Below are 18,883 nucleotides of genomic sequence, written 5' to 3' on the forward strand. Positions count from 1 at the left end.
ACTCCTTGGGCGAGTGATCAGCTCGTCGCAAGGCCTCTACCTGCAGACAAACACAGAAAAACGCACACAAACATCCATGCCCTGAGTGGGATTCGAACCCACGATCCCGGCTTCAGAGCGAGCGAAGAAAGTACATGCCTTAGACCGCTCGGCTACCGTGACCGGCACATATATGTATATACTGGGAAGTAAAAGAGAAAACTGATTATGCGAATTATGTTCGTTCTGGAATTACAAATATTATTTTTGGGACAATGGGAAAAAAAATCTTGTATCACGTATGCGTTTCATGCTACGTGTCCCGTCCATGTCATCACTGTTGACTGTATCGCCCTGTCAGTGTTATGTGAAGAGTGCTATTTAAGAAATTCAAGATTCTGGGATTTTCTCCAATTAGTATTTCTGAAGTCCAAATATTCTCTTCAATAATTTGTTGGCAAGCACATCCAATCGTTCTTCCCCTAGGGTGAGAAACGAAGTGTGTCCTCAAGTAGAAAAAAAACAAAAAAACACGTGGTTTTAGTCCGCAAGCGAACTATACCGACCAACCGAGCGACCGCCGCTTGTCGGCGAAGATAGTGCCAACTTTAGCGGATAGAGGGTGTCGCGTGGTCAGCGCAACGAATCCCCAAGGCCTTTAATTTATGTTCTCTAGACCGGAGCTGCTATTTCCTTGAATTAGCTCCTCAAATGTTCTCACGAGGCTGAGTGGACCCTGTTCCAGACCCACTACTTCTCAGAAAATCTGGAAGCGCCGGGAATCGAACCAGGACCTATGGATATGTAGCCAGGAACTCTGACCAATAGACCACAGACGCGGTCTGTCCTGACGTAGAAGAACAAATAAAATTATAGCTTCGAATATTTTAACGTTATTTACATATTTTACGGGATCATGAATGGAAGTGCAGCAAGAATTTGTGACTCAAATTAATTTGAACTCAACAGCCCTTTTTGTATTTAGCGACACATATTTGTTTCAACAATAACCAAAAATATACAGAAACTATCGAACTTCGCAGTTAATTGCTATTGTGTTCCATGACATGGGTGTGAGTTTTTCTGAGGAAAACGAATGACTCACTCGCCCCGAAGAAGGCTCCGTCTTCAGATGTGCTTCCCATCAGCCAAGGAACTTTGTAGAACTCTCCAGTCTGCACCAGCTGTAGAGGGGCGAGTGTGAGAAAAGGTTCTGGGTTCGAGGCACTCTTCGACTCCAACACGGGTTGCCACAGCTCAAGCTGAAACACAGGATGCATGCAGTTCTGAAACTCAACCAGAACTAGGCAGAAATGTCACGAGATAGAGCATAGGTTTCTGACGATGGTGTATACCACTCAGAATTACTGGGTTCCCGGAACTTGTCTACTGTCAGGTTTTCTAAGGGGTCACACGGTAGCGTAGTTGGCCAATGCACTATGCTACAAGCCGGAAGGTCGCGGGTTTGAGTCCCGATGAGGCGATTTTTTCAACTGACCTAATCCTTCCAGCCGCACTATGGCCCTGGGGTCGACTCAGCCTCTAACAGAAATGAGTACCAGGAAACTTCCTGGTGGGTAAAGAGCGGCCGGCGAGTTATTTTTTTATTGCTAGTGGGGTGGGACTAAGCCCCTTGTACTGCGGCCACTTCTGGCCTATTGTACCAGCCCCAGATGATAGGTGAGGGTGATTGTAGAGCAATTAGTGGAATGAAGATTGGCAGGGGAAACCTAAGTACTCGGAGAAAACCTGCCCCAGCGCCACTTTGTCCACCACAAATCACACTTGAAGAGACCCGGGATCGAACCCTGGCCGCCGCGGTGGGAAGCCAGCGACTAACCGCTTGAGCAGGCGCGTAAGGCTGACAACCTCAAGGCCATCTGTGAGCCGATTGTCTAGAAAATGTGAGCCTCGACGTCTCACAACCCTATGGGCCTCCACGGCCTGTTACAGGGATAGCTTTACCTTTTACCTTTACCTCTAAATCTTTATGAATAATTTGGAATCGATCAAGATAGCTGGTTGAGATTCAAACTTGTATCTCCCGAAATAAAGTCTAGATTGTTACAGCTGCACGAACTTGCTTAGTAGTCCGTTTTATTTTACTTACTCAGTTCAGCTGATGAAGTTTAACTGAAGTTCAGGGATTCTTTCCTGCTCTTGTAAAGTCTAGCTACAGGAACACCAGGCGTGTGTAACACAGGATAGAGCGCCGTTTCCTTCAATGTGGCGCCGTGTAGTGGTTATGGGGGAACGTACTGCCTCATTTGTCCACCCCGATTCAATGGAAAGTATCTTTACTGGTTACATAAATGTCTTCTTATTCTTATTCATTTCTTCATGGTATGGTCAGTGAAGCCTGCCCCGATTTCACACAGGCCCACTCGTATCCTCTTTCCCAAGACAAGTCTCGGGGTCCTTTGTCTTATAGTTTCACCATTCATTCTGTCCTGATGGTTTAGCCAGATTCGTCTGTATTCATGTATTTTATTCCTTACTGATTCATTCTTCAGTTCTCTTCTTACATATTGCGATATGTAGACCCATTTCTAGGCAACGACTCGGCAAAAACATTCCCGCGGCAACGAATACGAAGGCAACACATACTAGGAAGTGGGATGTCTTATTACATTTTGTTGTATGCATTGTGGGCTGATTGGTGGGGCTGGTACATGTAGGACGGTTTACAGTACTATTGTTATGCATCATGATTCTGGGAATGTATTGTATAGACCAGTGGTTGGTATAACCAATTTGTTGGATGTGAAGTGTGGTCATAGGTTGTTTCTTTGGTATACTGTAGCTTTTAAGTGATGGTTGTGACACTTTCCTCAGGGTAATTAGTTTTTTGTTTTTTTTATACTTCATGTTAAAGTCATTGTTGAATACATATGTTACTGGTACTTTTAATTTATGGTTTTATCTTATTGTATTTAAATGAAATTTTAATAATGTGTGTACTGTATCATATATCGTTCTTATCGGGTATTTTGACTCTGTTCCAATGATTGGGAACTTAGACTAGTATTTACTTTGTGACACGTTCTATATCCAACAGTTTGTACTTTCAACTCATGTATGGATCAACTGAACTTGAAATAAATATGAATATGAATATGAATATGAACAGTTGGATAACTTTCGTTGCTATGCAACGCGCTGTAAATATAACAACAGAGGAAGAGGTGTTTTCTATGTAGTTCGCATATATCCATTGCTGGGCAACGGATATGTTTTATATGGGTCCGCCTAGATACTACATATGTGGTACAGAACCGAATTAAATAATTAAAAAAGGGAATGAGAGAATCAGAGTGGAGCGCGTCCTCAGCAGTCAAGTTAGAAGGATTCGGTTGAAGATTTATTGTGAGTTATTGTTAATTGATTGTGATTAAGAGAGATTGTACTACAAGGTACTAATAAATCCAACTATCCAATCCGAAACCCGTTGTTATTAGTCACGGAGCCATAAACACGTGACAATATTCATTCCAAGAACGATCTAGTATAGCGCTGCCTTTAACTGATACCGAGTACCTCAACATTTCGTGTGGCTTATTTTACGACGTTAGCTGCATAGCGTCATATTCCAGACGTGACCCAGTGAGAGCCTCAAACCTTACTTCGTTTGCCAGCTCGTCTCAAAGCAGCTATAGACATTTGCGTACTTTCCCCAACAGATGGCCAATCAAAGTACGTTGACAGGCGATGCATTGCTACATCGGTGCGGTTTGGGAAACCTATTTCCAGTAGAGCCTGTTGCGTACCTCTTTCTTTACGATGTCCTTCGCTTCCATACCTCGGAGACACCGAACTAAAGCGGCCGAATTTGTCGCAGGACATCCAACAACTTCAGCTTGCTCTTTGGCTTTAGCCAGTGGATCTGCGGGGGGAAGCACCCAGGGCATGAACGCCGAACCACTCTGGCTAATAGCTCTATGAAACAACCCTGAAAAAACAGATTTCAGTGATGAAACGTCATAAGTTTACACTTTCTGCCTCGGGCTAGGGGGTGTAGTCTGTTCGGATTCAAAATTAACTGCAGGAAGAAAGAATTATTTCAGACATTTCGTTAGGTGGGCTGTAGCAAATACCGGAAAGTTTAGAAATGAGCATAAAATTTTGGCCAGAAAATGTCAAAGGGAACCTAATTGTGACCGGATGGATAAATAAGAGTCTGGCGGTTAGTCGCTGGATTCCCGCCGCGGCGTCCTGGGTTCGATCTCAGGTCGGACCATGAAGAATTTATGGAGGACAAACTGGCAATGCACAGGTTTTCTCCGAGTACTTCGGCTTCCCCTCCAAATTCTCATTCAACGAACTGTTGCGCAACCTTTTGTTATCTGTCATGGGACACGAACCAACACGGTGTCATGTATGAACGCCGGAGTTCGAATTCCTCGCCGACTGTACCTCTGCTGGAGGGTGAGAACATGTGGAAGTGCACCGATTTACTCCCTGCGCTCTGGCCTTGAATTGTAACTCTTTCTGCATCACCGCCGAATTGTTCAATGTTGTCTCGAACCCACCGCAGGGCTGCCACCTGGTCCTTCATTGCGTAATTACCTGGTGCCACGTCGTCTCCAGTGCTTAAGAATCCTGCAGAGTAAGCATTGAAAAAACATTTCATTGCTTCGAATTACTAGCAAGGACCAGTAGAGTATTTCAAAAGCGTGGTAATTCATTGGGCACAGGGACTTCACGCCAAGGAGAACATCCACTGTACTTCAATTCACATTAAGCACAGGGACTTAACCTAAACATCCGCTTTGCTGTGTATACTTAATTTCGCATTCCGCCTAAGCAAAAGTGGAAAGGTGTTATTCAGTAAACTACACAAAAATGTAACGGTAAAGTTATCCCTGTGGGCCGGTCACGGTAACCGAGCGGTCTAAGGCATGTACTGTCTTCGCTCGCTTGGAAACCGGGATCGTGGGTTCGAATCCCACTCAGGGTATGGATGTTTAGTTTGTGTGTGTGCGTTTTTCCGTGTCTGTGTACAGGTAGAGGCCTTGCAACGAGCTGATCACCCGCCCAAGGAGTCCTACCGAATGTGTAAGATCTAGAAAAACCGAAATGAACGGAGAAGTTCAAGGAGGTAGGCCTAGGCCCACTGGGGCTGTAGTGCCAAGGAAAAAAAAAGAAGTTATCCCTGTGCTTAATTAAATACTACGTCATGAAGGCGTATGGGGGAGTGGATGTGTAGAATCACCTTCTTAGAAATCCCAATTGTCTCCTTTTGCTCATATAATTCTGTTTCTTCTTCATGAACTGTAAATAAAATTTATTCTCCTGAAATTAATCATGGAGCAGATATCCAACATTTTTGGGGAAGAAAATACGTTTCTTCTTATTCCGTTAAATATTCATGACAAGTATCAAAGTTTTAAAATAAACATATATGTCCATCCTTATTGTATCTGTACTTTATGTAATGTACTAATTCATTGTACCACAAACCACGTTTGAGGAAATTTATGTTTTATTTGAACTTTCTATAATGTCTGAGTTATACTGATCTGACATGGGTCAAAATAAAATTGGTTTCCTGTAAGTTATTTATTGCCAAAATTGGCTGCTGAAATCAAATTTAGTTCCATTAATGTTCAGTCTCCGTTTCTTAAAAAATAGGTCTAAGCTATAGGACACTCGTGGTTGTATATCCGAAAATGATTAGCTCCTTTACTTTGAGCTGAATATAATTCCGGGGCAAATGGGGAGCCTCACGTAACGACCAAACGTGTCACAATTTTCTGGCTGGTAGGATTATCACCAATCACTGAAATTACAGAAACAAAACTTGGCCCGCTCATACGTTCTCGTACTTTCAGCCTCAGAACAATAATCACAAGATGTAGCAGTACTTAACCCATGACTCCGAGGCGATAGTTAATGGTGACCAGGACGACGTCCTTGTCCAGCATGTACCAGGGTCCTGCCGCGTAGCTCACGCCGGAACCAACACTGTACCTCCCTCCGTGGATGTACACAATCACAGGAAGTTTCGCTCGGTCATCAGTCGGCTGTAAATTGTACATAATTTCTCATCATAAGGTATCCAAAAGCAACTAGAATGCTCAAGTCAAGGAGGGTGAGATTGGCAGGGCATGTAGCACGAATGGGGGAGGAAAAATGCATATAGGATATTAGTGGAAAAGGCCGAAGGAAGGAGACCACCGGAAAGACCAAGGCGTAGGTGGGTGTACAATATTAAAATGGATATCAAAGAGAATGGGATGGCATGGATTGGATTGATCTGGCTCAAGATATGGACCGCTGAAGGGCTCTTGTGGACACGGTAATGAACCTTCGGGTTCCATAAAATGCTGGGAAGTTCTTGAGTAGCTGCAGAATTGGTGGCTCCTCTAGAAGGGCTCAGCTCCATGAGCGAGCGAAGGTACCCAAAGTCACAGAAAACAAATCGTAGACCCGTTCTGATTCTAGGTTTAGTAAATGGAAGTTCTGAAAGTTATCTGTCGTCCAACAGCGAGGAGCGGCTGTTTGAAACTAATACATCAAGTCCTGCAAGAAATTAATTTAATCTGTGACCATTTTGTGTGTGCCATTTTCCTGCTAGGAATGAAATAATTCATTCGACACTACAGACAATATTTAAACACTTCCGGAGTTTAATACTATCAGCAAAACGGAAGAATTGTGAGATGTTATGACTTCCTGTTTACTTCCAATGAAATCATTCTATATTACGTTTTTATTCATTTACGGTTCGTTTAACTACGCTGTCAGTATCTCAGATTTTATGGCGTGGAATGAATTGGAAGGAATTAAAAAGAAGTTTTCGTGACCTAATCAGTCTTGCTATCCCGTTACCTGCCTGCAAGGTCAGTCAGGACAATCAGTGTTCCGGCGCAGAAGCTGATCGTGCCTCTCTCGAACAGAAGCTTGAAGCGTTAGCGCTTCAGAAAATTGCTTGTTTATGTGAAGTGGCTAGCGACAACTATGAAGCAATAGTTACACAATTTAATGACTCATTTCAGTGTTTAATTTGCACTGACAGGCCAGCAGATTGCAACTCTGCTCTGAGTTTGTCAAATACACGTGTATTGTTGAGACTGCGAGGTCCACGTTTGCAACTGTTAACACACAACAATTGTGTACATTTTGTACAGAAATAGTAGGGACGCCCATTATTCATTTTCACGCACAGATTTCACATGTCTGCCTGAAATGCCTAATTAGTTAACTAAATATCATGTACCCTTCGCGCTCCCGCCATGTTGCCGCTTCATGTGCTAAAAAAGCGCTATCTTAAGAGCAGCTGCATATTTGTACAGTTTAAACACAGAGTGCTTCATAAGACTAAAGGACCGTACATTAAAGTATAGTGGCGTTTTATCAGATTTACTTGTCTTGAATGTTAGCCGGGGTAGCCTAGTCAGCATAACGACTGCCTACGGGATGGACGACAGAGGGATTGGAGTTCGAGTCCTAGTAGAATCAGAATTTTCTTTTTTCCATATCGCCCAGACAGGCTCTGGGGTCCACCTAGCCTCTTAGCCAATTGGTACCGGGGGTTCTTCCCCCGGGGGTAAAGTGGCAGGGCTGTGAAGCTGACCACTCACCTCCAACTAGTACCGAGGTCAAGAAAAGTGGATCTATACATCCACTCCCCCCATACACCTTCGTGGCGTAATGCTTAATTAGTTAAGCGCAGGGACAACTTCGCCCTTTACTTACTTTGAATACAATTCGACACGGAAATTGGAAGAACTCGTAGCTATCCAGCGGAAGTCGTCACGGCGTGCCGGTGGGTAGCTATCAAGCGGAAGTCGTCACGGCGTGCCGGTGGGTAGCTATCCAGCAGTTTAGAAGCAGGAGCATGATTTCCTATTAAATTATTTAACATCGCCTTTTCAGCTACATGTAGCATCGAATGATGGAACAATGAAGGATGGTAAACTGGGAAGAATTCGGAAGGACTTGGCCTGGACTAAATAGAGATACTATACCAGAATTTGAAGGGCCACGCCGTAGTGTAGTTGCTTGAGGCACTATGCTAGAAGCCGGAAGGTTGGGGATCGAGTCCCTATGAGGTGGATATTTTCAATTAACCTAATCCTTCCAGCTGCACTAAGGCCCTGGGGTCGGCTCAGCTTCTAACATAAATGAGTACCAGGAATCTTCCTGGGGGGTAAAGGGCGGCCGAGGCGTGAGACTGACAACCTTACAGCCATCTGTGAGACGTTTGTCTAGAGAAAATGTGGGAGCCTCGACGTCTCACAAACCTATGGGTCTTCACGGCCTGTTACAGGGATAGCTATACCTTTCCTTTATTTTCACCATACCAGAATTTGCCTGGACGGTCTGAGAAAAAGCAGTGAAAGTGTCAGTCAGGCGAGCAGGTGTCCAGTTTGAGATTCCAGACGAGCACCTCGCGAGTAGAGCTCTGGCGCTACGTCAAGCCAGTCGGTTGCAAGGCTGCATCTGATCCGTCTAGATCTTGTTTTGAGGCAAAGGTAAAAGGTAAAGTTGTCCCTGTGTTTAGCTGATTAAGCAGTACGTTATGAAGACGTATAGGTGAGTGGATGTGTAGGTCCACATTTTCTTGATTTCGGAACTAGCTGGAGGTGAGTGGTCAGCTTCAGGCCCCGGCCGCTTTACTCCCGAGGAAAGAGCCCCCCGTACCCATTGGAAAGGGGGCTGGGTGGGCCTCAGAGCCGGTCTGGGCGATGTGGAGAAAAGAAAATTGTGATCCTACTGGGACTCGAAATCCGACCTCTTGGTCGTCCAGCCCGTAGCCAGTAGCTATACCGACTGCGCTATCCCGACCTTGGAGTCCTTTGAGGAACAGAGGAAAACCACGAAACAATATCGTTCTTAGGATAGCCGGTCCCAGGCCAGTACTCGATGACTGCTATACAAGATTGAAGGAAATCCAATGCAGGAGTTCACACCGAGCAGGAAACAAGGACTTCGTTGTAGTAGGAGACGTGCACGGAACACTCACCCGTTCAGGAGTGTACACGTTCAAGTACAGGCAATCCTCACGTCCCACCACGAGGCCCAGCAGCTTCTGGATGCACACGGGGCCGTTGTGCCGCGCGTTCAGCACCTTCGACCATGGGCTGAGGCTCTGCGGTGCCTACCCAACAGGTTATTATGAGGTGGTATGCTGTTCTATGCTATGCTATAACATGCCATACTGTAGTATACCATTTGAAGCGTTCACGGCGAATATATGTTCTAGAATCTTGTCAGATGATCAGCCCTGCGGTATCATTCAGTAATATACCACAAAAAAATAGATTGTACGTCCCTACTCTAGAGAAAGCACTCCTTCTCTGGCTTTCTTTTTAAAAATGCTTGCTACTGAAAACAATAAATTGCTTATTTATTACGAAAAGTTTATTGTTGCAGGCTCTTCATTCATATTAAATGATGTTCTGTTCCCGTGTTATAAATCCGTTGTCAGGAAACGGACCGTGAAGGCTAATGGAAACAGACTGAGAAGATAAGTGTAGAGTTATTGTAAATTGTGTAAAGCAGCAATAGTGTAATAATTATTTGTAGTTACGACATGTATTAATTAATACATTAATTATTAATTAATAAATTCAATTACCAATCCGAACCCCGTCTTTAGTCACTGATACACATGACAACGGCCAAGGTCAGTCATACTAGGTTGACATATACTGTAAGTTCCTTTCTGAAGTCAGAGAAGAGTTAACTAACCTCGAATCTGAGCTCTCCAATGGGGGGCGCGGCGTACGGGATTCCCCTGAAAGAGCAGAAGGGCTTCCCATTTCGTGACTTTTCCGTAGAACCTTTCACGGGTCCCAGTCTCGTATCCACGAAGCAGTCTCTCCGCGCCTCGACCGCTGTCAGTAACACTAGGTACAACACAGCTATTTGCCATTGCAACCGACAGATGTCTCGACCATACACGTCGCACTGTAACAATCTGCATAGCTATGTTAAACGTATGCCCTGCGGATAACCTGTGTCGCTATATAGGCACTGGGCCACATTGGGCAGAGATTTTATGTCTCCATTGGGTGAAGTTCTGAGGTCGGCGTCATGGTTCGGCCACAACTGCCTCACCTGTCACAATAACCAACAGCTAACCAATTATAGCTACATCTGTATACTCATAACCTTACATATCAATGCAAACAAGATGTTGTTTGTTACGTTTCGGCCGTAATACTTCTTACACTGATAAGGAAGTAATTAAAACCAACAAGTCTCTCACGAAGTAGTTAGAAGTTTCACTTATTGAATAAAACATGCCTTATGTGTTTCAGTCCCAGCTGTGTATCGTTAGAGGCTTACGTGTTAAAGAAAACATATTAATGTATAGCAGTAACATTTGCATTTAAACCCTTTTACAGTTGAAAGTGCAGAAACTGTCGAATGTAGTCCGGCTTCTATTGGTGTTAGTTTTACTACGTAGATTTTGTGTAGAACATGATATTATGTTATTGTTTCATTGTTTGTCCATCCCTGCCTACGGTGTGCCGTGTGCTGTGACCGGTATCTGAGGTGACTCTTCTTTCTTCATTATTTCATTACCATTTAAACAAGAACCTACATCACTTGCTTTCCTGTCAGTTGCTCTCTCTGCGTAAAGGAGGCTGTTAGGAATTACAAATTACCGATGCAAATATGTACTCAGACAGGAGTTACTTAAAATAAAAGGGTTTACTTTCGTTTCTAATGACATACAGCAGCGCCAGGTAATGATATGTTATGGTTCAGGGTATTATTTTTATTATTTTTAATGCTAGTGGGGTGGGACTAAGTCCCTTGTACTGCGGCCACTTCTGGTCTATTGTACCAGCCCCAGATGATAGGTGAGGGTGATTGTGCAGCAATTGGTGGAATGAAGATTGGCAGGGGAAACCGAAGTAGTCGGAGGAAACCTGCCCCAGCGCCACTTTGTCCACCACAAATCCCACTTGACGTGACCCGGGATCGAACCCGGGCCGCCGCAGTGAGAAGCCAGCGACTAACCGCTTGAGCTATGGCGCGGCCCATGGTTCAGGGTATTGAAGTGGCCTACCTTTGAGCCCGATTAAATTAGTAGTTTTTGTTATTATTATTATTATTATTCAAATGTACGGTATATGTTAACGATATTCAAGGCATGTTTAGAGAAGAATTTCGAAATATCCGTACGTCGTTTCGAAAGGAACAGTGCCGAAAGTACCTGACCGCAAAGTTACCTCTAAGTTGTGCACATGCGTGGCCGCACAGTGGCTGTTGCACTCCCGCACATGAGTCCCTAAAACTGAAAAAAATGTATTTTGTCATATGAAGAACTCTCCCCTATTCAAGGAATCCCTTGGGCCTCGGAGCTGGCTACTAGGAGCAGAACACTTCCTACAACAACTTGGCTTACCTCTTACACATACTGAAGTTGTCCACACCGCCAGAGTTAATGCGGGAGGGAGCCTCAGATCCACCTTCAGTCTCTGGCTGTGCCAGAAAATACTGTTTACTCTACAACGTGCGTGATGGCATGACTCATACGTGCCAATAGCTCGATAGCTCGATGACCAATGTGTTGTTCTGTGCGACACCATGCATTGCATCGATAACGAGAAGCCAGTCTATCTACATTGGTCTCCTTGTCGTTGTTGACAGTCTTCCGGAGTATTTAGCACCGGGAACGCAACATTCCTCAGCTTTAATAATGCAGGACGAATTCTTATCAAACAAACAAGGGCAGACTCACGAAGTATTTCCCTAGAAGGAATTTGCAGCACAGAACCTTGCTGCTTGTAAGGCACTTTCCAAGAACTGTCGCTAACCTGACGGAGAGGCTGTAACCAAGGTGCTACTGAATCCAATCACCCGAACTACAACCCGTCGTTTTGTATAGGGAACATGAAGGTGCAAAGAACGCCTATGCACATATGTACGGTTTGCAGTTTTTCCGTCATTTTACGACTCAGTCATCCATTGAATGGGATGAGGCACTCATCAAACCGGCTGAAGGGGTTCCCCAGAACCTGATAAGTGGCATTCCACTTTCGCGGCGCGGTCATCAGACGAGACCCTCGGGTCAAGAGACTACATTTCGCTGTGTCAACGTGACCGCTGCGTGGTCCAGTGATAAGGCGACTCGTAGGCCGCCCGAGATCACTTTCAGGGAGCCTGTTTTACAACGACTGACGCTCTGTAGTAAACAGTGACAATGCAGGAATAGCAGATAACACGTGAATGCGCGAGATGACTTTGCAGTTTATAGAGATTAATGCAATTATGTTGCGATCTGAGAGGGAAATCGTAACGTATTGGGCACCACCGAAAAAGGGCGAACGATCCTTGTGTTTTACAGCATGTTTTCCATAGACATAACCTCCGGCTGTGGATATAGCTATGTGATTTTATTACAAAATCATGGAAACCTTTGCATTTTTCCTAAATAACATAAGCCGTCACTGTTTCACCGTGAACACTGTCAACGGAACCTACTGGCTGATTGAAATATGTCGAGCCGCGATATCTGAGTCCGTAAGCAAGTAAGTTATTGTCTTGGCCACCGAGGAATCAAGTTTCGATTCCCGGCAGGGGAAGAGAGATTTCTCTGCTCTAGGGCGTCCAGGCCGACTGTGGTGTTCATTAAGTCTCTTACTAAATCGAGACTAATGACTGAGGCTATACCTCCACTGCCCCACAAGCGTTCATAGCGTGGTGTTTAATTAAACACAAGGCCGAACTTGCATTTACGTAGATTAAAGGACATATTCACATTTTTTTACTGGCTCTACAGCCCCCCTTGTGGCCTGGCTTCTGATTTTCAGTTTCATGATAATTTACAGACGGTAGGACTCCTTTGACGAGTGATCAGCTCGTCGCAAGGTTTCTACCTAAACACAGGACAACACAAACACAGAATAAACGTATACACAAACCAAACATCCATGCCTTGCGTGGGATTCCAACACACGATCCCAGCTTCCGGGCGAGCGAAGACAGTACATGTTATAGACCTCTCGGCTACCGTGACCGGCCAGATTCACATATATCTTGTTAATTTTCTTATCAAACAATTGAAGTTGATACTCAGAAACGAAAGATTACAATAGACTGGATAGACTACACTGGAGTAGGCGCATGTTTTCTTTGGAAGACGCTCTTTGCCAATTTATATTCTTCTGCCTTGTTGATATTTAATGCACCATTAGAAGTGTTCAAAAACATCGTGAGGGAGTGGCGCCAGACAGGACACATCAACTTCTGATCTATGCTGATGACGTCAGTTTGTCAAACTTTTGTATCATTAGTACATTAATTTGATAATGGTTTCAAAACTATAGGTAACTAACTAACTAACTTCATGGAGCTGAGCCCTTCTTGAGAAGCAGCCAATTGTGCAGCTACTCAAGGACTTCCAGATATTCCTTCCTTCTTAAATTCATTCATTCCTCTGTAAAGGTCTCTAATGTTCCTGAATTTACTTTCCGTTGCAAGCTCATCAATTTTGTCTTTCAGATATTCCCTCTTTTTGTTCCTGAAATGCCTGCTGGTTTCACGTCTTATATTGTTCAGCTTATCCCCTCTTATTTCGCTTGGATCCTGTAACCACTGCAATTTGGCTTGTTTCATTTGATCTAATAATTTTGAGCATCCTACATCGAACCATGGCTTATGCTCCTTCAATTCATAATCATCTAGACTCTGGATGAAATTCTGATATTCTCTCTAGTAGTTTCCCACGCTTATTAATATCCACCTTAGCTTCTAAGTTTTCCAAAGCCGCGAACCTATTTGAGATTTCAACACAATACTGCTCCTTACCCTCTAACTGGTTTACTTTTTGGAGACTGAACCTCGCCTTATGAGCCCTGTGCATTGCTTGTTTACTTACTGCCAGTCTCTCCCTAACCTTTGCCTCCACCAGGTAGTGGTCAGTATCACAATCTGCTGCCCTGAATGATCGGACATCAAGTATACTTGAATACCGTCTCCTGTCTATAAAATGTGGTCTATCTGATTGTCTATCTTTCCATCAGGAGATGTCAACGTAAATTTATGACTTTTATGGTGTGCGAACATCGTACTTTTGACAATAATATTTTTGGATGTGGCAAAGTTTGCTGCTATAACTTCATTATCATTACTAATTTCGTGCAAATTATCGTTCACAATTGTTGTTTGGAAATGTCTTCCGTCCCTACGTTGGCATTAAAGTTTCCTAACAAAATTTTCTTATGATATTTAGTGATTTTACCCAATACATGTTCTAGTTCTTCGTAGAACTTGCTCTTCACCTCATCAATTTTATCCTCTGTTGGGGCATGAACATTTAGAACGATGATGTCACACCGGCGACCTCTTAGTATTACTTGCGACTAACAAACACTAACCTGTTAACTGATGCATGATTAACTGCATGATTATCTTTTGTATGAAGAAACTCGTACCTAATTCATGACTCTCGTTCCCTTTCCATAGAAACTTGCATATTCGCCTGCTGTTTCTGTATCACCTCTGTCCCATCTGAACTCCTGTGCTCTCACTCAGTCTAACTTATATTTTGATATTTCTTTCGCAACTGTCGTGAGGGAACCTGCCCCATACAGGCTTCTTGCATTCCATATACCAAATCTCACATATCTTTCTTTTAATTGTGATAACAGGGCCCGGATTTTGATCACATGTCATCTTTTTTTCCTTGTATCCTATGCGATACTCCTAAATATATAAATCTCGGATATGAGCTGCTGGTTACAGAAATGTAAATTTTATAGGTAATTTTGTCATTCTTTGACTTTTTTTGTTTAAGGTTATTTTTTTCATTTTTGGGGTAATTTTTTGGACTTTTAAGAGTGTTTCTTGCCATTTTGGCCATTTTAGGGAATTTTCTTCATATGTTTTCTGAAATGTGAATAATATGGAAGCGGAGTGTTCTTTCTTTTCTCCTTTAGGTCATTTCTCTGGATTTTTTCTGTCATTTTATAGGTCATTTTTTACATATTTTCAGGTCATCAAAATCCGGACCCTGGTGATAAATATTAACATTTTCACAATATTTTAAATACGTGAAAACAAATCTTCAGTAAATATTAATTATATTTAAGATTGCTGATGTCAGACCGAAATGTATGCAGCTCAACCCTTTTTATTTTTTTGAAGGTGATAGTACTACTGGAAAATTGAAGAACTGAATAAGGAATCTTAGGTACTGATCAAATCCCATCAGAATTTATCGAAGCATATGAAGTATTATGTTGAGAAGCAGGAACTTATTCTTTGTGCCTGGTATAAGTACGAATCGCCAGAGCTGACGGAGAAGATTTCCCTGTAGACGTCACTGCAACTAAAAGCCACTGTCCATAAAGTATCACATCTCTTGAGAGCAGTTTCTTGGAAGCGTGGTTAACCCTAGAATTAAAGTAAGTAAAGGTATCCCTGTAACAGGCCATGGAGGCCCATAGGGTTATGAGACGTTGAGGTTCCCACATTTTCTAGACAATCGGCTCATAGATGGCGGCAAGGTTGTCAACCCTACGCGCATTCTGCCCTTTACCCCCAAGAATATTCCTGGAACTCATTTCTGTTAGAGGCTGAGTCTATCCCAGGGCCATAGTGCGACTGGAAGGATTAGGTCAACTGAAAAAAATCCAATGACCTCATCGGGACTTGAACCCGCGACCTTCCGGTTTGTAGCATAGTGTCTCAACCATGTACGGGTTAACCCTAGAATTGCGACTTTAATTCCTACACTGCGAAGCAGCCATTTTGAATCATGATCGCTGTTCTTCCCTCATGGGTAACTAATTAATTTATGTATTAAAATCCCTAGGCACTTGTAAATGTAGGGAAGCATCTCTTGGCACGTTTCTCTACCTTGTAACTGGATAAAATTCCATCAAATAAAGCATAAAATATATAAATTTTGATTAATGTGGAACATTTCGACATTTGGCACTGGTAAGTTTAAAAATATATTCATTAATTACTAGAGACAGTTTTGCGATAAGTAACGGCATGAAACGTCAGACTTACTTATCCGTGCGGCTTTTGGATCTTGAGCACAAGCTACTTCGAGTATCTGTCCTGATTCGTTCAGGGCTATGCCACGTCAGAAATATGGCTGTATCAGTGTGAATGAGGAGTTGCTAACATTACCCAGCTAAATGTGATAAGTGTTCTTAAGAGATGTTTATTTACTCCGCCCTCACCATTGAAGTTTACGTAGCATTCCTCAGGCTCTCCAAGCAATTGACGCCATAATGCCTTCAAATAAGCCATGTCCACTTCCATTCACGTCTTCAACTTACGTAGACAAAACATCAATTGCAGTATAATTTCTTTCTTGTTGTAAATAAGAACAGGTACTGATTCTGATGCAAGCAATTACTTCTGCTTGTACTAAAGTTGTCCCTGTGCTTAACTAATTAAGTACTATACCATGAAGGCGTATGAGGAAGTGGATGTATAGATCTATATTTTTTACTTCGGTCCTAGTAGGAGGTGAGTGGTCAGCTTCACGCTCCTGCACAGTCGTCCAGCCCGTAGCTAGTCGCTATACCGACTGAGCTATCTCGGCACTTAATTCTGCTTGTGCTTCATTCATAAATATTATTTTGTTCTTTATTATCGTTTACAAATGATTGAACTTTGGCCCATTCTCAGATGATTTATTAGAAAATGTTTTGACTATTTTCCCCTCTTCTGGTTTTGACGCAGTAATATATACTTATTTTAAGGCAATATTTGGACTAATGACCTCGCTGTCTCTTAAGAGAATGTTCGAATTTTTTTATCGCTTTGCGTCACCAGTTAATCATATCTCACACGAATAAGTGACATTTACTACTCTCGGATATCGTGTTTGTAAGTCTGTTATTCTAAAGCGAAACAAAAACAATTGCTATGACTCAACATTTCCTTTTAAATTATTTAAAATTAGAAATTGTAGAGCAAGCAGGTGTTGTAGATAATGTTCAAGAATTGATTTAGAGGGTTACCCGTTTCGAACACCAACTGGGCTGCTGTCTGCCATGCTTCAGTACCTCCAATGTGCAAGTACGCCAGGGAAGCATCAGAAAGCGACACAGCAACTTTATTTCTACTTCATTCGACACTCTGTAACTTCTACAGCTCCACAGCGTGAAGCAAACAAACTGAAAGGTTCAATTTATGGGTTTAAAAACTCTCAAGATCACAATAAGAATCCTTTTTGAAGAATTAGATGCAATTCAAAAAATTTAGGCTGTTATCATTGTACACCTGATGATGACCCAGTATAAAGGTCGAAACATGTAGCTTCAATAAAGACAAATGTTGGTACGATGGTGTTTACTTTGTTTTTAAATACAGAATATTGTTGTGTAGACTACCACACTTCTACATAAACATTATATACTCTAAGCTAATATTTTTATCGTAAATACAACATATAAATCTGAAATTATTGCATCCTGGTGTGTGAAGGCAAATCTACAGTTGTCCGTGTGCTTAAATAATTAAGCACCACGCCATGAAATCGTATGGGAGAGTGGAGGAATAGCTCTACCATTCTTGATCTCGGTAATAGATGTGAAGTAGTGGTCAGCTTCACGCCCACACTGCTTAACTTCCGGTTCCCATTGGATACCAGAATGAGCGAGCCCCAGAGCGGTCTGGACTCTATGGAGTAAAGAAAAATCTCTTGATTCCGCCGAGATTTGAACTCCGGCCTTCCAGCTCGGAGTCCGCAGACTGAGCTATTCCGGCTTCTTTGCATTCAGGTGTGTATTTACGCTATCGTATGCAGTAGCCTATCTATGCAATCAACGCTATATTTATATCCTATATATGAAAATACATTGTTTAAAACACGATAAAAACGAAAGCATTTATGCGTTTGAATGCAAAGCATATACGTAGCTTGTGTTGGCCACACCTAAGTACGAGTATGTATTTCTTCTAATGGCTCTTCCAGCCCATTCAGGGCCCGGTCTCTTATTCAGCTCCGTAATCGTTTTCACAGACGGTAGGACTCCTTGGACAAGTGTTCAGCCCGTCACAAGGCCGCTACCTAAAAACAGGACAACACAAACACTGAATAAACGCATACACACACCAAACATCCATGCCTTAAGTGCGATTCGAACTCACGATCCCAGCGTCCGAGCGAGCGAAGACAGTTCATGCCTTAGACTGCTCGGCAACTGTGACCGGCTAAGTATATATATATATATAAAGTAAAAAAGTATGTGCATCCCTGTAACAGGCCGTGGAGGCCCAGAGAGTTGTGAGATGTTGAGGTTCCCACATTTTCTAGAAAATCAGCGAGGACAGTCGATCTTTGGACCGAGATCTTAACCCGAGGCTCCCCAAATACTACAAGGAGTTCCTTCTATTCTCCCTCGACGTTCGAACATGGGCCTATCACACGACGCGCCCAACACAGTACAGTTCCTCTATCAAACCAGAGATATTGCGCTGTATCTGTCACACTATAGGCAAAACACTGCATCAGTTGCTCGAGTCGGGACTCGATCAGGGACAAAAGCAGACGTAATAGTGTAGGATCGAATAAAGACTACAAATTCACCAACACACTCAACATACCCAGCCACGACCAAACACCAAATATGAACGTATTATAGGCAAACTTAAGGCAGATAATTCCGTCGCACACACAACGTTTTGAATGAAGATAACAGCCATAAGCCGATGTATAGCCACAGACAATAATAAGCCTAACAGGATCAACTGAGAAAATCTATACCTTATTTAAGCTAAGGATAAGAATTAACCACTGAATATATCTAGAGCATGGTATTTCCATATGTTTAATATTTTAACTTTTCGATATATCATTTAATATTTTAAGATTTTTAATAAATTTTAAATTATTGTTCAATACATTTTAAAAAAACACTTAATCTGTGCATATAAAGGAGATTATTGAAAGTGAGAGAAGCACGCTGTATTTTTT

The 18,883-nt window shown here is 42.7% G+C and overlaps 1 protein-coding gene across 1 annotated transcript in view; it reads right to left on the bottom strand.

The window, feature by feature from the left end:
* LOC111862711 (esterase E4) overlaps positions 1 to 11,517 on the bottom strand; it is a 16,698-nt gene extending 5,181 nt beyond the window's left edge. The window contains exons 1-7 of the mRNA XM_023848332.2: positions 11,345 to 11,517; positions 9,676 to 9,904; positions 8,948 to 9,082; positions 5,849 to 6,002; positions 4,393 to 4,578; positions 3,747 to 3,928; positions 1,085 to 1,241 (exon numbers count right to left, since the gene is read on the bottom strand). Coding sequence (XP_023704100.1) covers positions 1,085 to 1,241; positions 3,747 to 3,928; positions 4,393 to 4,578; positions 5,849 to 6,002; positions 8,948 to 9,082; positions 9,676 to 9,904; positions 11,345 to 11,355 — 1,054 coding nt within the window. The 5' untranslated portion in view covers positions 11,356 to 11,517. The remainder of the gene's footprint in view (positions 1 to 1,084; positions 1,242 to 3,746; positions 3,929 to 4,392; positions 4,579 to 5,848; positions 6,003 to 8,947; positions 9,083 to 9,675; positions 9,905 to 11,344) is intronic.
* Positions 11,518 to 18,883: the final 7,366 nt, after the last annotated feature.

This window comes from Cryptotermes secundus, unplaced genomic scaffold, assembly GCF_002891405.2.
Source record: "Cryptotermes secundus unplaced genomic scaffold, Csec_1.0 scaffold5, whole genome shotgun sequence".
NCBI lineage: Eukaryota > Metazoa > Arthropoda > Insecta > Blattodea > Kalotermitidae > Cryptotermes > Cryptotermes secundus.